The sequence below is a fragment of the Pelodiscus sinensis genome, chromosome 25 (assembly GCF_052426305.1).
Source record: "Pelodiscus sinensis isolate ZL-2025 chromosome 25, ASM5242630v1, whole genome shotgun sequence".
In the NCBI taxonomy this organism is placed as follows: Eukaryota; Metazoa; Chordata; order Testudines; family Trionychidae; genus Pelodiscus; species Pelodiscus sinensis.
Genome location: NC_143076.1, coordinates 2147086 through 2168019, shown reverse-complemented (window position 1 = coordinate 2168019; position 20934 = coordinate 2147086). Strand labels below are relative to the sequence as shown.

The 20934-nt window shown below is 45.0% G+C and overlaps 1 protein-coding gene across 7 annotated transcripts in view; it reads left to right on the top strand.

Annotated features, from left to right (window-relative positions):
• Positions 1–3112: 3112 nt before the first annotated feature.
• The window catches only part of NFRKB (nuclear factor related to kappaB binding protein), a 59555-nt gene continuing 41733 nt past the window's right edge, over positions 3113–20934 (top strand). For 2 of the 7 annotated variants that reach the window (XM_075909826.2, XM_075909821.2), the window contains exons 1-14: positions 3245–3366; positions 6625–6781; positions 7476–7677; positions 8450–8577; positions 9124–9298; positions 10241–10342; positions 10559–10632; positions 13321–13405; positions 14133–14313; positions 15341–15449; positions 16458–16584; positions 17384–17449; positions 18474–18559; positions 18649–18692. In XM_075909826.2, coding sequence (XP_075765941.2) covers positions 6647–6781; positions 7476–7677; positions 8450–8577; positions 9124–9298; positions 10241–10342; positions 10559–10632; positions 13321–13405; positions 14133–14313; positions 15341–15449; positions 16458–16584; positions 17384–17449; positions 18474–18559; positions 18649–18692 — 1514 coding nt within the window. In that variant the 5' untranslated portion in view covers positions 3245–3366; positions 6625–6646. Of the gene's footprint in view, positions 3367–4177; positions 4287–6624; positions 6782–7475; positions 7678–8449; positions 8578–9123; positions 9299–10240; positions 10343–10558; positions 10633–13320; positions 13406–14132; positions 14314–15340; positions 15450–16457; positions 16585–17383; positions 17450–18473; positions 18560–18648; positions 18693–20934 lie in introns of all 7 variants that reach the window. The other 5 variants (XM_075909822.2, XM_075909823.2, XM_075909825.2 and 2 more) reach the window with 5 other exon arrangements.

Below are 20934 nucleotides of genomic sequence, written 5' to 3'. Positions count from 1 at the left end.
TTGTTACCTGCACAGCGTGTGCCATGTTTGTCTTCCTCCCGGAAGAAAGAACTGATTTCATCTGCACAAAGTGCAAGATGGTCGACATTTTGGAAGAAAAAATTAGAGGACTGGAGGCCCAAGTGTCGACCCTACGCTCGATCAGAGAGGATGAAGACTTCCTCGATAGAAGGCAGCATTTAATCCTTCAAGCATGGCAGGCAGAAGAGCCAGAGAGGGCAGTACGTGACCAGGAAGAGAACTGGCAGCATGTAACTTCTAGAAGGGGAAAAAGGCCAGCACAGGAATCCCCCAGTGTTATAGAGGTAAGCAATCGCTTTCAAGCTCTCTCCACAGGCTCTGCAGTGCTGAAAGCTCTGGAAGGGACCTCACAAGGAAGAAACCGGAAGGGAACACCATCTCCTGGAAGGCATGGGATGCGTAGTCCTGCGGATGGGGGTTCCACGGCCACCACCCCCAAAAGGAAATGACGGGTGGTGGTGGTTGGGGACTCCCTCCTAAGAGGGACTGAGCCATCCCTCTGCCGTCCGGACCTGGAATCTTGAGAGGTGTGCTGCTTACCGGGAGCTCACATTCAGGATGTCACTGAGAGGCTTACCAAGCTGATCAAACCTTCGGATCGCTACCCCTTCCTGCTTCTCCACGTGGGAACTAATGATACGGCGAAGAATGACCTTGAGCGGGTTACTGCGGATTATGTAGCGCTAGGAAGAAGGATCCAAGAATTTGGAGCGCAAGTGGTATTCTCCTCCATCCTCCCTGTTGAAGGGAAAGGACTGGGCAGGGATCGTCGAATTGAGGACGTAAATGCGTGGTTGCGCAGGTGGTGTCGCAGAGAGGGCTTTGGTTTCTTCGACCATGGAACTCTGTTCCAGGCACAAGTATTGTTAGGAAGAGATGGGATCCACCTAACGAAGAGAGGAAGGAGCATCTTCGCGGGCAGGCTTGCAAACCTAGTGAGGAGGGCTTTAAACTAGGTTCGTCGAGGGACGGTGACCAAAACCCTGAGGGGAGTGGGAAAGTCGGATACCGGGAATAAATGCAGAGAGGAAGGGGCAAGAGAGGAGGACCCATGTTTCGAATGGAGAAGATAGGACGATCAACTGGTTACCTGAAGTGTTTGTACACTAACGCGAGAAGCCTGGGCAACAACCAGGAAGAACTGGAGGCCCTGGCCCAGACCAAGAAATATGATTTAATTGGGATAACAGAGACTTGGTGGGATGACTCGCATGACTGGAGCGCTGTCATGGAAGGGTATAGATTGTTCAGGAACAACAGGCAGGGGAGAAAAGGAGGAGGAGTTGCACTATATGTAAGAGAGCACTACGATTGCTCTGAATTCCAGTATAAAGAGGGAGAAAAACCTGTTGAGAGTCTATGGGTTAAGTTTAAAGGAGCAAACAACAGTATTGATGTTGTGGTTGGTGTTTGCTACAGGCCACCGAATCAGGTGGATGAGGTAGATGAGGCTTTCTTGGGACAACTGAGCGAAGCTTCCAAATCGCAGGCCCTGGTTCTCGTGGGGGAACTTTAATCACCCTGACATCTGCTGGGAAACCAATACGGCAGTACACAGGCAATCCAGGAAGTTTTTGGAGAATGTTGGGGATAACTTCTTGACACAAGTGCTGAAGGATCCGACCAGGGGCCGTGCGCAGCTTGACCTTCTGCTCACAAACAGGGAGGAACTAATAGGGGAAGTGGCAGTGGGTGACAACCTGGGAAGCAGTGATCATGAGATGGGCAGAATCCCCTGGGATGTTAACATGAAGGGGAAAGGAGTCCAGGACAGCTGGCAGTATTTTAAAGAAGCCTTGTTGAAGGCACAGTAAGAAACCATCCCGACGCGTAGCAAGAGAGGCAAACATGGTAGGAGACCGGACTGGCTTACAGGGGAAATCCTTGGTGAACGTAAGCACAAAAAGGAAGCTTACAAAGAGTAGAAACTTGGACAAATGACCAGGGAGGAGTTTAAAGGTATAGCTCGAGAATGCCGGGGGGTTATCAGGAAGGCGAAAGCGCAAATGGAATTGCGACTGGCTAAGGATGTGAAGGATAACAAGAAAGGTTTCTACAGGCATGTTAACAAGAATAAGGTGATCAGAGAGGGTGTGCGGCCCCTAATGTATGAAGGAGGTAACCTAGTGACAGATGATGTGGGGAAAGCTGAAGTACTCAATGCTTTCTTTGCGTCTGTATTCATGGACAAGGTTGGCTCCTGGACTTCTGCGCCAAGTGACACAAGATGGGATGAAGATGGACAGCCCGTGGTGGGTAAAGAACAGGTTAGGAACTATTTAGAAAAGCTAAACGTACATAAATCCATGGGTCCGGACTTAGTGCATCCGAGGGTACTGAGGGAGTTGGCAAATGTCATTGTGGAGCCTTTAGCTATTATCTTTGAAAAGTCGTGGAGATCGGGAGAAATCCCGGATGACTGGAAAAAGGCAAATGTAGTGCCCATCTTCAAAAAAGGGAAGAAGGATGATCCAGGGAACTATAGGCCGGTCAGTTTTACCTCGGTTCCTGAAAAAATCATGGAAAGGATCCTTAAGGTTACTATCCACTCGCCACGGGCGAGTAGACTGTATTATTTGGCGAGCCCTGGGTATTTTTGCCTCCTGTCCAGTAAAAAAAATTCAGAAAATACCAGACATGTAAAATGTCTGATATTTTCTGATTTTTTTCCCGGCCAGGAGGCGAAAATCCCAGGTGCTCAGCAGGTTCCGCAGGGGAGCTGTCCAGCCCGCGCAGGGAGACAAGACGGCGGGCGGCCACCAGCAGCCATTTAGGGCCAAACAGCCTCAAAAGCGTTTCTTAAAGGGGCCAGGCTTTTATTAGTAGTAGTAGTATTATTTTTGCTTAACAACTCTTAGGGTCTTTTTTTTTCCTCCACAGAATGTCCGCCCCCCCCCCCACTTTGGGGGGCTGGTGTGCGGTATTTTTGGTTAAACCATCTGGCAACCCTAATTTCAACTCCCCCAACTACACCCCCCCCACCAGCGATGCGCCCTCCACAGCGCCGCCCCCCCCTCCAGCGCGCTCATAATGCATCCTCCCGCCACAACTGACTCCGCCCCTTCTTTCCTGCGCTGCGCTAACCCCGCCCGCCCAGCAGGGGGACCCGGCCAGCGCACCTCGCGGAGCGGCCGCAGACCGCCGAGAGGCCTCAGCCACTCCGTGACGGTGCGCATGTGCGTGAGGCTGCTGCGCTCACAGGCCTGTCGCCGGGAGGGTAAGTGCGCATGCGTGAGAAAGGTCCATCCGGCTGAGCTCGTGCTCGAGTTCTAGGGAGGGGTTGCGCGCGCGTGTCCCCCGGTACTCGCTGGGCTGCGTCCTGCCTCCCAAAGGATTGGTACCTGAGTGAGCGCGTGCGGCGCGGGGGGGGGAGCGGGGGAGCCTGGGGATGGGAGACTGGGGGGGGCCCAGGGGAGCCCGGGAGTGGGAGCGGAGGGAGCCGGGGGGAGCCCGGGAGTGGGAGCGGGGGGGGCGGGAGGGCCCGGGGGGCCTGGGGGGGGGGGGGGCAGCCTGATGGTGTGTGTGTTCCCAGGCGCCAGATGATGCTTGGAGAGGGCGAGGGCGGGGCCAGTGGCAACAGGTGGTTGTGGGGAGAGGGGTAGGGAGGGGGCATATGGGGCACCACATTTAGCATTTAAAATTTTGGCAGAGGTATGGGGGGGGTGCACCTCCCAATCCTACCATCAGTCCCCTATGAGTGGGGCTTTTTGTTGAGGGTATTTGGCAGTTCTGTCAAGTCACTGTGAATAACCTTTTTTTTCCCCCCTAACTGGTTCTTATTAGGGATGTTAAATATCAGTTAATTGAATAGTCAGTTAACCTCATGAATTTTTATAGGTTAGTTGACTATTCTATGGTCCCCGGGCAGCCCCTGTCGGCTGCCTGCCTGCCTCGCTCCTCATACACTTTAAATGCAGAGCTGAAGCAGGGGTAGATCCAGGACCCAGGGCAAGCCAGCACGGAGCTGGGCTGCTAGCCAGCCTGCTAAAAAATTTACTGGCAAGAGGTGGGGGGAGGGGAAATGCGTGCAGTCTATAGCATTAACCTCTAAGCTTTTGCTTATCGGTTAATCGACTATACTATTACATCCTTAGTTCTTATCTCTTATTTTTATTGTAGCGTTGCTGCTGATGGTTTTATCATCTTTTGTTGTTAGCAGACAAAGCACTGAATTGTTTTGGGGGATGAGCGCTCCCTGAAGGAATACAGTATTTTGCCAACAGAGCTCATCCCTCTTTCTCAGGGCTGGAGGAGTTTATTTTATTGTATGTTAATATATATTGTCATAATCTCTGTAGTTTGTATTTGCTTTTTTTTTAAATCAATAGTTGGTGTTATTGCTTTGATCTTAGAATAGGCCACAAAATCTAAATAAACGTTGAAAACAACTTTTAAAATAAGTTAGGGTGATCTGGAAGAGAAATTTTACTCTGCATAATATAGTAATTAGTGTAGAGTATTACTATTGTAATATTTTTAATAGGAAATGATAGGTTGGGTATTGACTCTGGTGCATAGATAGTCGTTTGTGCTGTAAGAGCAAGGATTGCTGAGATTTATTCCCGACTCTGCACTGGACTGTAGGCAAGTTCCTTAACCTCTGTGTCTCAGTTTCTTTCTGTGTAGCAGAACTAGTAAGACTTCCCATATCTCACAAAGTTTGTAGAGCATATTTTGTAAACCCCAATGAAATGCTAATTTACAATGTTGGACTTATTGTCTTCAATTGCAATTAGTTTCCTGTTTCATCATTTTATGATGAATTTGCATGTCTTTACAAGATTATTTATGTGGCTAAAATCCCTAGATCTTGCATTTTAATTTTTTAAAAAAATAAACATGTAATTCCATTTTTCTACTGTCATTCATTCATCCCAGAGAGGCATAAGGATCTTGCGGAAAAAGAGTTTTTTGCACAAAACCCATACTACCTGTTTTTGTGCAAAAACCCCTAGCACAAAAACGGAATGAAAGAGTATGCAAATGAAGCATGGGAAAATGCTAATCTGTGCTTCATTTGCATAGGCTTTTGTGGCAAAACTCATAGTGTATCCGTAACCTAACAGACTAACTCTGCTACCCCTCTGAAGCTTAATGTTTACTGTTTGGGCAACCCTGGTGCTGCTAAGTAGTTGGCTTTCTGTAGATGGAGTATTGAAATCACAACCACAGAAGAAAGTCATGAGTTCTTTAATGCCTACATCTACTTATTATGGCATGTTTTGCATGGTGGCACAAAGCGCAATGGAGGATGCACGGAGAGTAATATTTAATTCACTTGTAAGGCTCTGTCAACACTTAGGCTTACTCTATACAATTTTTGTCATTCATGGGTGCTTAACAATTCTCTCCCCCAAAACCAAAATTTTGTCACTGCAAGGGAAAGTGTGAATGCTAATTTGTCAGCATGAACCAACAAAGCAAAACCCCCGGTCTTGTTGGGGGTAGATGTATTCCGTTGGCAAATGTGTGGCAAACAGCATTCACACACACTGACTTTTAGCAAAAGGGCTGTCTCCACACAACCTGCCCCTAAAAGTGTAGACATACCCTAAGAAATGTTCCTAACAATTTGTAAGCTGCTGTGAGGTTCAGAGTGCTGTGGAAAATAAAGGGAGTATTTTTACAGGACTCACATCTGGTCAGAGCCATGAAGTATCTTTGCAGAGCTGTAGCCTGAGGTCAGGTCTGTTTAGCAGGCAACACCCTCTAATTTCAGTAACTCTTACTTCATGATTCTTTATGCACGTGCTACATATCGCCATTTCTTGGGGGTTTTCTATCCCTTGTAGTTTGCACTACTCTACTTATGAGTGTGAAAACGTTTTTTAAAAATTTAGATTTAAACGTTGCTCAACAATATTTCAATCCAAATACTGCAGCAGTGATGTAGTGCATGAGACTCAAAGTGAAGCTGAGTAGGTTAGTGTTGCCATTCTTATGTTCTTATTTGTTTCCCAAGTGTTCTTTCAGTGTATGCGTGCAGGCGTGTCACCTGAAAGATTAATAGTCCCTAGTAGTTCTATCAGAGCGGCATTATCTATTTCATTATTTAGAATGTGTAGTTGTGCTGTGTGAATTTACGGTCAATTAAATTGATTCTATTTAATCAATTCATCAGTTGTACCTTCTAAAACACTAAGACTACGTCTAGACTACGATCCTCTTCCACAAGAGGAAATGCAAATGGAGCGCTCATTTGCATAGGTCGAGCTCTCTTTTGCATTTCCTCCTCGGATCCCTTTCGCACAAGAGGCTTTTGTGCAAAAAAGCGCTGTGTAGATGGCTCCTTTTTGCACAAAAACCTCCTTTTGCGCAAGAACCGTTCTTTCTCAGAAAAGAAAAAGGGGAGAGTGTTTGCACAAAAAGGAGCCATCTACACAGTGCTTTTTTGCGCAAAAGCCTCTTTCACAAAAGGGATCAGAGGAGGAAATGCAAATGAGAGCGCGACCTATGCAAATAAGCACTCCATTTGCATTTCCTCTTGTTTAAGAGGATCGTAGTCTAGATGTAGCCTAAGTTAAGACACCAGCAGTTGTACTTGGGAAATTTTAAATTTTGTTGGTGAGTTTATGGCAGTAAATGATAGTTTCTTTTGTTTAGGGACTTTAGAGTACAGTAAAGAATGGATTCGCTGGACCACATGCTGACAGACCCATTGGAACTGGGACCATGTGGGGAAGGAAATGGCACACGGATCATGGAGGACTGCATGCTGGGGGCAACAAGAGTTAGCTTGCCAGAGGACCTCCTAGAGGATGTAAGTAGTAATTAAGAACACTTTCCATTTCCAGAGTATTTGATAAACATAACTACTTACTCACCACAAAAGGAGGTTGTGGGTGTCAATCTCATTCTTTCAAGGAGGAAAGCCAAAGTAGTTGGGGTGTGGGGGGAAAGGGGGAAGGGAGGGCAATATCTCCAGATGATCCATGCCCTGCTGAAAAAGGCGGGGTTTGAAATCCACTAGGCTCAGTCTAGTTATCTTAACGCAACTGGAATTGCCCCTTCTCCCACCAACTGTATAGAAGTACTTGTAACAGATAGCGATTAAGTTATCTGATTGTGTTGTGCTCAGGTTCCATCCTAGATAACAACATAACTAGCCAAACATAATTTTAAAGGTTTTGAGTGGTGTTTCAAGTCATGTAGCCAAATCTATTTTAAAACCCCCCCCTTTTTATGTTACTAGTCTGTTCTTTCTCTAGGTAACCGTAGTGACTCACTTCTCACATTTAATATTAAAATATCTTTGTTACATTTATACATCCTGCTTTCTCCCTCTCCATCAGTTATGAGTCTTCCTGATTGGAATCCTTAGACTACCATTTTCCACAGTTTGTACTAGACAGTGTCTTGTGACTTGTCTTTAATTCTAAAAAGCCTTGGGAGAGAAAGATTTGTTAAAGGTGGTGGAAGGCATTTTGCGTCATTCTTATTTTTGTTTCCTTCAGCCTGAGATATTTTTTGAAGTCCTGAGTCTATCTACATGGAGGGAAGTGTTGACAGACTCCCAGCGGGACCACCTAAAAAAGTTCTTGCCCCGCTTTCCAGAAGACAACACAGAACACCAAAACAAGCTCATCCCAGCTCTGTTCAGTGGAGAGAACTTTCGCTTCGGAAACCCACTGCACATTGCCCAGAAACTCTTCCGGGGTCAGTGTCAGCTCATTCTACTTTTAACTTTTAATTTTTTTTTATTGACCATATAGCTGGTGAAAGATACCAGTGGACAGCAAAGGGGGTTTGAAGCTCTGTTTATCCATGGTCTTGGTATAACATGAACAGCCCCACATGCAATGTTTCAGATAAGCTGAGCGCTTAGGTGGATACCCAGGAGAGATTCAAGTGCCACTCAGCTGATTAGCAGCGAGTAGCATGTGTTTCTAGTTATGGTGCACATCCGCATATGCCTTAGTGTACGTAACAAAATGTATTCCACACATGGATGGAAAAAAGAGGGAATATTGCCCACACGTTGCTCTGACAGTGTGCTTTACTTCTGTCCTGGAAAGACTCTTTCCTCTCCCACCCCCAAAAAATCGGGAAAGATAGCAGTTTTGTCTCCTTGTCCCATTCAGTATCAGACCTGTCTGCTGATGCTCTCAACAAGGTATCAGCTAGTGCCTGCTGTGCTTTTATTTGTAATGTGTACACTTGTCTGCTGAGACATCCAGGATTCTTTCCTAGAGGACACTGTAATGTGGCAAGAACAGTTGATCTTCTGACCTAAACAGCAAAGCTCCAGATCTTGTGTCGTCTCTGAGAATTGTAATCTCTGGTGTTATACTTCATTTTTCAACAGCTTGTGGCTACTGTAGTGTCTAGATTATTTATGTAAAGAAAATAAAGTGCAGACTTTAAAAAAAGCTTTAATCTCAGCTTGTAGGTAAGGGAAGTCAAAACAATTTTTATTTTTTTTCTGCAGATGGACACTTCAATCCTGAAGTTGTGAAATACCGGCAGCTCTGTTTCAAGTCCCAGTACAAACGCTACCTGAACTCCCAGCAGCAGTACTTTTACCGACTGCTCAAGCAGATCCTTGCCTCTCGCAATGTAAGTTCCTCCAGGGTGCAGTGTGGTGTTTGATGCATTACACAATAGAAATGTAAAATCCCATCTAAAAATTTAACTGTTTAAATGTTAAGTTTAACCGGTGACCTGCGATCTCATGGACGGGGAACTGGGCTGTAGCATCCCCCGCCTGCCACATCATGTGGGGGTGGGGAGGAGATGACATTCCAGCCCTGCCAGAGTATCCCCCATCCACAGTGAAACAGCCTGCAGTGTGGCAGGCCTGATCCAGCTGGAACAGCCCCCTGCCCAAGGAGACCCTGTCTTAAGTAATTAGTGATTAACCAGTTAAACTCTGATTAAAATCAGATTTTTACATCCCTTCTAAATACTAGCTTGCTGTTGGTTAGCTTTTAAAGAACTGGGTAGGTGATACCAGCAACCCTGTAATGATGGTATATGTTATGCTTTTTAAAACTAATTAAATTGGCTTATAGGTGAATGTAAGTCACTCATATATCCCCACAAAGCTGGTCTCTGCACCCTAGATTCTTTCTTGTGCTGTACATGTCTGTCTGTTTACTTCAGCACCTGTTGGATCTGGCTAGGAAAGGTGGCCCTGATATGACCCTTAAGAAAAAATACCCATCTCCTCCATGTGGCCCAGAAGAACGGGATAGACGGACACATCAGCGTTACCTGAAGATTCTGAGGGAGGTGAAGGAGGAATGTGGAGACACCACCTTATCCTCTGATGAAGAAGGTAATCTATCCAGTCTGTTACAAGAATAGTATGAGAAATTGGGGTGTGGTGGACTGAAAAGCTCTCTGCAAATTCTGGCACAGTGGAAAGCCTCTTTTGGCTTTGATGCCAGAAGTGGGCACAGTAACTTTCCCAGTTTTCTTGGAATTTTACTTGTTACTGGAGATTAATAAATCCATCCTCATGAGACTGATGGCTAAATGACAATACAGGCTCCAGCATGTGGTTATGGGTTCCCGTCCTCACCAGTGTGACAGTAAGCAATGGATACCATCTTCTGATGTACTTTACTCTTCGGTGGAAATGAGGTGCAGAGTTGAGTCAGGTTCCTAGTGGACAGGAGTGTACATCAAGGAAACAATCATCTTTATTTACACTTAAAGTTCTTATGTTTTTCCCTTTGTGTTTGTGCAGGCCAGGAAATGGGTGAACCCTAGGTCCTCCTGCTTGTGCTGGGGTGGGTAGTTAAACAGTTTGTCACTGGCATCAATGACACCTTATTTTTTTAGAGCTCTATACAAACTTCTATTGATGATTCCTCTCAAAACCTCTGCTTTTCGGAGTTAAGGATTGTTATCTCCGTTTATTTCAATTTCCCCCATCTATATTCATGTAAAAATGAAATGATATGGACAAACCATGCACTATATCTATGTCGTTCTTGGTCTTAGAGTTGAGACCCAACTACCAGACTAACTCTTAAGCCACTGTTCCTCTAATTCAGGTGTGGTTTAATGCCTGTCTAAATTGGCAGTCTAGTTGGTGGAAAGGAAGCTGCCACGGAATTGAGGAGATGGAGAGAGTCTTTTTGATAGGAAAGTAGCTATTGGATTCATGTTTCATTGGCATGGCTCCTATGAGCCATAGGGACATTGGCAGTAGGGTTTGGGGGCAGTATTCCCTGTAGAAATAACATTGAATTTACAACTTTTATTTTCTCAGATCTAAGTTCCTGGCTTCCAAACTCTCCAGCACATTGCCCAAGTCCAGCTCTTCCCCTCAGGGTGGTCCCCACATTGTCAACTCTGGATATGAAAACAGCAGGTGAGAACTGAGGTAGGGCTTACATAAAGTAGTCAGGAGTGCTTGTAACTACTTAGGCAATGCCTGCCCTACTATTTACGTTGGCATAACTTTTATCACTCAGGAATATGAAACATCCCCATCCCATGCATACACCATCCAGTGACACAAGTTAGTATAATGATGGCCTGAGTGGGAATTCTGGTAATAGGTTTTCTTGGATTTATTTCATTCCAGATAAACTTGACTTTGGGGACAGTGATCTGAAGATGATGCTGAAGAAGCATCATGAGAAACGGAAACGTCATCCTGTAAGACATCTAGGAGACATGGGGCTGGGGATTACCTCTTTGTTTTTTAGCTTGTCTGTCATCTGTAAGGTATAATGCAGTTATAGCTGATAAAATTACTGTAATTTCTTCTGGCTCTTTCTTGTTCAGTCCCTCTATCTTCCATCTCTCGCAGAGGCATAGCGAAGGAGGTACAGAAGGGGGGCAATTGCCTGCAGGCGCCACGCTAGGGGGGGCGCCGGGCCGGGGTGAGAGCAAGCGCACGCTGCACAGGTTCACCTGGCATGGGCAGCGAGTTATATGGCCGTCCCCCCAGGCCATCCCTGCTGTGTGCAGCGTTCAGTCAGCTCCCCCTTGCCCATGCATGCTGCGCAGTGTTTCCAGGTGACCAGTGTTACCGGACTTGCCCAATACTCTGGGGTATGCTCATTTATCAGGGTTACCCTTATGGGACTGGGGGAAGGTTAACAGTTCTATCCATGTGCTGTTGGTGCTTACTTGGGCTCTCATATGGAGCTGAATTCTCCCTGCTGCCAATTCCCCCTCCCACTGGAGCTCTCCTGCAGGAACTAGGTTCCTCAGGATGGGGTTCTTACCACCTTGGCAACACACACAGACACTCACACCCACTAACAAAGCACGTCTGAGAGGACTGGGTACTCAGCACTCACAAGCTGACCCCCTCATATGTCCCTGGACTCAGCTGGCTGGAAGAGTGAGCAAAAGAGAAAGAAAGAGAGAGAAGCAACCTTAACAATGAAAGTGATTTATTTCTGAGTAGTGAATAGATATAAAATGTTACAATATTAAATCTAAATTGAAACTGATTACTGATTAGGTACCCATATAACAGTTTACGCAGGGGAGGGAGGGAGAGAGACACAGACACAGACCTCACCACTCCACGGAGCTTGCACTGATCGGGGTTCCCAGATGATGATGGTAGCCAGGGGTCCAGAGGGCAGGAGACAATCAGAACAGAGCTCCCAGCAGGATCAGACTGGAGATGAAGAAGTCTCAATGGAACTGATGCAGTTTAAGTCCAGGTATCAGAACAGTTTTCTTGGGGCAAGGAGAGGAGTTTTTATAGGGATAGTTCAAAGAGAAAGAGGAGAGACAATAGAGACTGATCACCCCGGTTATGGGTGATGTTCCTTGAAGGAGCTCACAATGCAACTAGGCAGTTTCAGTATTTTAGATGTCAGTAGGATCATTACTAGAATTGGTCTGATAATGACTAATCTGGGTGTGAGCAGGCCTAAGTTCATTAGCATCTGGAGCAGGGATTTCCCATCAGGCAGTGCTTCTCTGCTTTCGGTGTCCCATAGTTCAGTGCAGTTCCTGCCTTGGAAGAGCTGCTCTCCATTCTGTATGCTAATGAGATGTCTCTCTGTTCCATCTTTAATGCAAAAGAGGCTGGGGTGTTTCCTTAATTGTATCACCCTTGTCTGAAGCAGTTTAGGTGTATCTTCCCCGGCCTTTTCTTTGCTTTGTCTTTGATTCTAGCAGAGGCCTGAGGGAGGGGGATGGTTTTCCATGAATGTCACTCCCTGGCTCCCCAAGAGCACAAGGCTGACAGGTGACCATGTTCTCGTTCCTCAAGAATCACAGAGCTGGTGGGTAACACCGGGGAGACACGCGGGCATGACGTGATGTCACGGCCCGGGACTTTAAAAGTGTTCGGTGCCACGTGGTGCTGGCCTAGCTTCCGGTTCGGAGTCCGGAAAAGTGGAAGGCAGAAGGTACGGCAGGGCAGGGGGAGAACTAGGGGGAAGGAGTGGGAAGGTGGAGGTGGAAGGGAGAGGGAAGATACAAATGCCAGGGGCCAAGTTCAGACAATGAGGAAAAGGGCAGGAAGGGGAGGTGTCAGTGGGAGGGGGGACAGGGTGATGCTGGGAGAGGAGAGGAGAGGGAAAGGGGAGGTGCTGGGAGAAGGCTTGAAAGGAGGGGTAGGCATGAGAAAGGTGGGGATGGAGCAAGTCGTGTGAGGGCACAGAGGGGCAGGAGGGGAATGGGGCAGAGGATGGTGAGGGGGTGGGCATCAAGGAAAAAATTTTCCTTTGCCCCTGGGCGCATAACACCCTAGCCATGCCTCTGATCTCTTGTATCTGTTTCCTACCTCCAACCCCCTTTCAGTCCCACAGAGTCCAAACAGTTATAAGAGAGGTAATGGTTTTTTTCTTTCTCATGCACCTTCAGCTAAACTGTCTGCAAGGTATTGATTTCTGAATTTTTGAGGATGGAAGAGAGAGAATTCATCTAGATTTCCAGATCCCAGAATGTTGAGAGATCATGGGTTTGCAAGTATGGTACTTGAAAGCGCCAGGACTGTTCTAAACTGCTGTTTGACTTGGGATGCTAGGGAGAAAATAAATCTGGAAACCCTGAGGACTTTGTCACTTATCCAATTGTAACCACAATTTAACCTGTATCATGCTTTACAGTTTACCCTTCTGGGGTTTTTTTTATGCTGATATTGCAGAGGTCTCTTGGAACTCATCTGTGATGTGTTATGGGGAGACTAAATGCTGTATGTGGGCTGTATAGTTAAGAAATTTCCTTGGTTCTCCTTTAAGTTGAGTTTTTGTAGACAGTCCACAGATCAATTCTAGGTATTTCAGTCTTGGACTGCCATGACCTCTTTGTTAATTTAACACCCTGCCCTTTTTCTCCTGTGCCTCTTTCTCCAATCCTCTTTGTCCTGTGTAGGATCACCCTGATCTAGTGGTAGGGGACCTGACTCTTGATGACATCATGACCCGTGTGAATGCTGGCCGGAAGGGCTCTTTGGCAGGTCAGTGAGTTGGATGAAGTGTTATCAGAGGAATATGCCTCATAGACTTTGTTGCTGCAGCTCTCAAAATGATGGACACCTACACTCCTTCCCTTTTGAACAGTACAGTTTGTCTGTTACCAGTAAACAGCTCAAAATATTAGCAAAAATAAACGTATCTGTAAATTTGGGCCAGGAAAAATTTCCTTAATTAAACTCTGATTAATTCCATGATTACTTGGTATGCTAGTGAATCCTAAATAATGTAGACAGGAGATTATGTGCACAAGACAAGCTGAGGGTAAACTTGACACATTAGATACCTAGGTAAATACGTCATTCCTCCCAGTCTCAAATGCCACCTATTTTTAAACACCCTTCCCCAACGGAAGAGTTTCTCTAATCAAAAGTGGTACATTGAGGAAGAGGGGAATTTCCCATAGAATCCCCCCTCAGGTAAGGCAGAAAATTAAATAAATTCCCTATTTGTATTGACTGCTTATCTTGCAGCAATTTTGAACAAGCTACTGTTATATGGGTGTGTGCTATACAAACCCTATAAAGATATTAAAATAGTCACTGTCTCCAGAAAAGGTAATCTAGGTATCAGTGGAAAAATTTGGTTATAGAATTAAATGCATGTTAAATATATTTCCAAATACATAATTGACTATCTAGTTCAATTCTGAACACTACTGTTGTATTCAGAAATGTTTCTCTGAGATTTGTTTTCTCCTTTTCTCTAAAGCCTTGTTTGACCTTGCCCTTCTGAAAAAGAAGGTGAAAGAAAAGGATGAAAAGAAAAGAAAAAAGCTGAAGGTGATTAAATCTGAGGTGGAAGATTTGGCTGACTCCCTTAGTAATGCTGATGGGATCCCACCAATATCACAGGACCCGTCCCCCATTCCTCTGTCAGCTGTTAAAGAAGAGTAAGTGGTTTGGAGGAAAGGGAATATGGTTGTGTCTGTGTTAGAGACAGGCGATATCTATACTACATGCTAAGGGCATGGTTTCCAGCTCACACACTCTCACTTGCATGAGCTTGTTGAGAGCTTGCAGGAGTAGAAGTAGTAGTACAGCCGCTGTAGCATGGACTGCACTGTCTTGGCTAATTTCACAGTGGAGATGTAGCCACAGCTCAGGGAAGGTGGTGCAACTGCCAGTTATTTTTGAGGGCATCTGCTGTGCTTAACTTTCATCCAGAATGCGGTTTTGACTGTGATGCGGTTTCAAGCTATTTATATATAACTACAACGTTCAGAGAAAATGGATAAAAGGGGTGGAAAAAATCCCTATCAGAAACTCCAAAATAATCCCCTAAGTATCCCATTACAGGAAGAAAGCAGATGGTACAGCATAGACCAGGATTTGAAAATGCAACTCCTGCTGTATTTGCATTTCATAGCAGTCCCACTGTAGTCAGGTTGGGGATCCCACTTACAACATGATTAAAAGTTGCGTTGGAAATAGGGCGCTGTGAAAATTTAAGTTCATTGGGTCCTTGGGACCTTATATCTGAAATACGATGAGTCCATGTGGTAAGCCAAACCAGGAGCATTCTTAGGTACACCTAGTCACAAAGCTTCTACTGTCAAATGGTGGGTGGGCTTAAGTAGATTTGCTGAGATGCTTTTGCAAAGCTCCATCCAGTTTCTAGAAGTGGGGTAGATACAGGTGCTGTGGCTCAGGACTGAGGATCATCACAGAGTTATGGGATCCTGTTTAGTTGGTTAACTAAATCAGGATTTTACGTCCTTAGTCTCCTTTAATTATGAGCTTTTGCCCCCTTCTAGGTTTGTTGGGAACCACAAAGGAGGTTGCTTGCCTCTGCTCCATGCAGCTTTGTAGTGCATAAGCTTATGTAATTATATAGTGTTGATTCTCATTTTTGTGTGTGTATAAAAATTTTTATTAAATCCAAATTATTTAACATCTTGTGTGTTTCTTAATTCAAAGACCTCTTGACGAGATCAAACCATGCCTTGGAGTAAACGAAATCTCGTCTAGCTTCTTCTCTCTCCTTCTGGAGATCCTCCTTTTAGAGGGGCCTGCTAGTCTCTCTGTGGTAAGGTTCTACTAATTTATTGGTCTTCTAAAAGTCTTTCTAGACTCAGCAAAATTAGGGAATTTGTTGCTTAGTTACACATAACAGTGATTTCCCCACAGTCAAATGTACAAGCCTTTAGATTCCTGTCTTGGTTTTAAACATGGTTCATAAACTCAGGGGAAGTGAATTCTTGTACCATTCATATGACATTTTGAACCTATCTGACTGTAAAACTTTTTCTGTCCTCTTCTTCCTGTTCAGATATTAACTACAAATGAGGTGTAAGAGCTTTCTCCTCTGCAGCTTCTCTTGTCTGACATACATGCCTAGTCAAACCTGTGTGTGTGTCTTCTCAATTCAGCTGCTCGCATCTCTTTTCTTTGACAACCTTTCTGTCTCTGCTGTAGATTATTAAATCTTGATAGTGTGAAGGAAAGATACTATAAATCAGGGGTGTCCAAACTTTTTTCAAAGAGGGCCAGATTTGATGAAGTGAACATGCGTGAGGGCCGACCATTTTGCCTGACATTCTTTGAACCATTAAAATTAAATGCAAATTAACTATTTTATGCAAAGTTTATTGCAAACGGCATACTTTTCATTTCGTCACATGGATGACAAATCTAAACAGGTGTTAAATCACTCTGCCTTTCATATCTGAAGGCCAGATGAAAAAAAAAATCCAGGAAGCTGAAATATATGTCAGGAACATTGTAAAGTACATTACATATTATTGGTAATAAAGGTTGTCTGTCAACTTTTAAGTTCAAAAAATATGAACAGGAACATAACACCAAGTATACATGTTGTGTCCAAATATATTTATAACTGATTTAGACCAACTGACATTAACTGAGATTTTACAATGTATTCATCTCAATACATATGGATTCGTTGGGGGCCATAAAAGATAGATATTGCCAAATTTCCTGGGGGGCCGTATTAAACTGGAACACGGGCTGCAATTGGCCCGCGGGCCGGACTTTGGACATGCCTGCTATAAACGAATCTTGTTATCTTTTTTAGCTTGAAGATAAAGTTCTGGATTGGCAGTCTTCCCCTGCAAGCACTTTGAATAGCTGGTTCTCCTTTGCCCCTAACTGGTCAGAACTGGTTTTACCTGCTCTGCAATATCTGACAGGTGACAGTAGAGGTAAGACTTCCCTTATTCAAACTCCAGTACAAACAAAATTACTGTTTTAAATCCGTGCTGGTCCGTGTATTAACCCCAGTCAGTGGTTAATTCACAGAAGCACTGATTCATTGCCAGTGTTGCTTGTACCTCTGGAAGATGTTCTTTGTTGCAATTGTTTTGTATCCTGATACCACAGTGCTTGGGATCCAACTTGGTTCCTTATCTCTTTTGTATGTTGAGCTGAGTGCTGGTGAAAGGTGCTTGAAAGCCCTGGTAACTGAAGTTCTCTTATTAGCCACAGAAGAGGTACCGCCTGGATAGTGGCAGTACACACTTGTTCCATTATCTGCCCTGCCATAAGATCACAACACCTGGGGCGCAAAAGAGAGTTCAAGCTTAGAGACCCATCAGGCTTCCAGAAAGGGAGCTGTTACCATCACTCAGGATGGTGGTCTTTGCAATGTGGATTCTTCTCTGGGAACTGGGCTTATGTCTCCCAGATTCAGTGCGCATCACCCCATCGGACAGTCACTTCTGGTCTCTCTAATTCTGAACAGGATTTAAACTGACAACCTCTAGGAAAAGGCTCAGTATTCTGTTTTGAGCTGTTGAGATATCCACTGTCACCCTGAACTGCCAACATGCCCTTCTTCAACTCCATATTTAGAGATGTAGTGACTTAATCGGCTAGAGAGCTTTGTTTTTCGTTGTGATACTAACTGCAACTTGGAAGACTAACAGAAGTTTGCTTGCATGCCTTTGTAAGGCCTTTGTAGAACACAAGCATGAAGTGCTTTTTTTTTCTCTTCCATTGCAGATGTTCCTTCTAACTTTTCCCCTTTTGTTGAATTCAAGGAGAAAACTCAGCAGTGGAAATTGCTTGGTAGGTAACTTGTTCTATACCACATTATCAATAGTTAAGATCAAATGTTTTCTCCAGGCATTTCCTTTCCAGTTTGCTGCAGCTTGGAGAAATGAGAAGATCAGCTATTTGGTACTCTGTCTACTGTTAGCTATGCAAAGGGATCTATAACTTGGCCTTATAAAAGGGCAGTTTTGTTGATGATATCAGTAAAGACTCAAAGATATACATGGTACAACTATGCAGAGGAGGTGGCCAGAGAGGATGGGATACCTTTCTTTGTGTTGCTGACCTTCATGACCATCTTCTGAGTGTGGCTAAAACCTTTTTCATGGTTACACTTCTCTAGTACCTTCCTCCCAAAGATCTCAAGATATTCTGTAGACAATTAATTACTCTCCTCAGTCCTCTGTGAGGCAGGTCAGTGTTGTTACAGGGGAGCTGAGGCATAGCTTGATAGAGGCCCAGGGTAACAGTAAGTAAATGGCAGAACCAAGAATAGGGCCCCAAATCTCTTGACATATAATTCTGTGCTCTAGCCACCAAGCAAAACCTCTAGTCCTTAACCACAGTGATTCTTGCTCATATTTACAGGCTTAAACTGATTGTGAGCTTTGGACTCAGGAAGGTATTCCTCAGAATGTTGGTGTGGGAATTTTCTGCTCAGGGATTGGGAGACTGGGGTTCACTTCCCTGGAATTCACTTGGGGCACTAAGTAAGGATCATCCGTCACTATCAGGTGCACTTATCCCACACAATCTTTCCTGCCATTGCTGAAGTTGGGGGAGTTGGATCTTGGCCATTCTTGTTTTCCATTGCTTATACTGAACCCACATATGGCATATCTAGGGCGTATGTGTTCAACTTTTGCGTAATCATGATATGTATGGAGAATGGCTTATGTATACGTGGAACTTAACCTAGAGCTGAATGAATGCAGAGTAGGGGAGAGGGTGGGAACTGATTGGAATGTGCAGGAAGGAGGGTGCTGGCTCCATAAAGAGTAATGAAGTTCTCTGAACTGTTTTCCCTCTTGGATTTTAGTACCAGGCTCTTCCCAAGACCATGAGAAGGAACTGGCAGCGCTCTTCCAGCTCTGGTTGGAGACCAAAGATCAGACGTTTTTCAAGGTGAGGCATTCTCTTTTCGTAGTACAGATGCTAGCAGGGCTGTAGTGCAGATAGCACTCAAGCTGATGTTTCTCTTTGTTTCTTGACAGGAAAATGAGGACAGCTCAGATGCCACCACACCAATTCCCAGGGTGTAAGTATGTAGCAGTGAGGCAGCCTGAAAGGCTGGGCCTGGGATGCATGCTAAACCTGTGGGGATAAGTCACCAAGCCTCTGGGCATGAGCCTCTGCTTCTGGAGCATCCACCTGGTGTCCTCTTTCCACATAGCCAGGGTGTGTGGTAATGTCTTTACTGATGAGACAAATAGCATTTATCCCCAAGTCTTGCAGAGTCAATATAGCCCCAGGAGTATGAGCTGACTTCTAGGCTAGCTTCAGTGCATTTCTGACCATAGAATCAAAACCACAGGTAGGCTTCAGATCCCAGGAATTTTTTGCCACAGTAGGAATTTCGTCAGGACAACAATTTAGAGGCAAGAAACTAACTGTTTCAGTTAGATGGGAGATTCTTCTTTGTTTTCTGTTGTAGATTTGTGTGTAGCCTGACTGTGCTTTTAGACAGATGCTGCATTCCTTTCTAGCAGCAGCATGATAGTTCCTGTATTACATAACGCAGAGTGTCATTAACAGCTTTTCTCTCAGTCTCAGAGCTCTTTGTATTTTAAGAAATTTACCTCACAGGGCAGTTGAGCCAAGTACAAATAGTGACTCTCAAATGGAGGTACAGAGAGATAAAGTGACTTTTCCTATAGAACTGAAGATAAGCTTCCTGGCTTCCTATTCTAGCCGTTAGGTGCTGCTGCTTTTCTGTAGATACAATCTAGAAAATGCTTTGAGATCCTTAAAGATGAAAGGCTCGGTATTAATGTAGGTTCATTCAGAACGTGTTCTTCGAGAGAGACATCCCTAGGGGTGTTCCACAGGAGGTGTCTGTGTATCCCAGGGCCACAAACCAGATTCTTCATAGCAGTGCATCGAGGCCATGCAGGCACCCTCCCCTCAGTTCCTTCTTACTGGCTCAGTTCTTGAACCAGGAACTTGCTCAAGACAGACCTTGGCAGTGTTCTTCATTTCTCATTAGCATAGTAGATAAATATTTGAATTCCTGTTCCAAGTTCTTCTCCCTAGTTTATATCTTCTCCAGGTTCTCCCCCTTAAAAAAACCACCAAACCCTCTGTTCATTTACTCCAAGTTGCTCTTCTGCCAGTTACTGTTTACTGCAAGATGCCGGGGTTAATGGGCTTCAAGTGCTGTTCAGCTTGCAAAATGCCCATCTAGGCATTTTACACATTTAGTATGTCTGTCGGAGGAAAGTCCCATGTCCAGCAGAACCGTCATCACTGTACCAAATTTAAGGTGCAAACACGGAGAAATAGGTACCTCCATTCGAAAATGATTATGCTCAAAAAGGCACAGCGTCCCTCTTCTGACCCTGGTACCCAAGGGACTGCCAAGACTAAAATCGATAAGAGGGGAAAAATCCCCAAAGGGACATGTCTCGTCTTTACCTCACGACGGGCAGTTGTCCAAGCAGCACACAACTGAAAAAATTAATGCACAGGGCTGAGAAACTGTCGTGCCTCAGCACATATGATGCCTGGGCACTTCCGGTGCCAACTGGAGGCACATACGGAGGCTACAGGCCTTTCAGTGCCTGTCTCACCGGTCTTGGCATCTAATAGGTGCTGATCAATGCAGCCCCTGAACTTGCAGCACCAAGAATGGTCAACGCAGCTCAGAGTGGCCAATTTATACTGCACTCCTCAGTAAATATGATTTCAACAACTATACAAAATGTCATAGCTTTATTGATGACATACCCAAGGCAAAACAACAATTCAGAGCGGTTATTGCAGAAGGTCATGTGCTGTGATATGAACAGCTCTGCAAGCTGATCTTGATACTACAGATACAGCCGCCAGAGCAACAGCAACTGCAGTTGTGATGACAGGAGCTTCCTGGTTCAATTTCTCAGCATTCCTTGTAAAATCCAACCAACTGTCGAGGATCTGCCATTTGAGGGTGAGAAATCCTTCTCGTCCAAAACTAATGAGGTCCTCCACTCCATGACGGACTCTTGAGCAACGCTCTGCTCCCTTGGCATTCATACTCCTGTAATGAGGAGGCAATATAGATACCAAGGTACCCGCCCCACACCCAAAGGCAGGATCATCCACCACACCAACAACGCAGTCACGGGAGGCAGCAACATAGACGTAATCATGGCAGCACCACCAACCAGCTGCCCCAGCCTAATAAGCAAATTTGAGCCATCCGACTTATGAGGAGAGGCTGAGGGAGTTTGGTCTGTTGGGTCTGTTGGGTCTGTTTAGTCTGGAGAAGCGAAGAGTGAGGGGGGATTTGATAGCAGCCT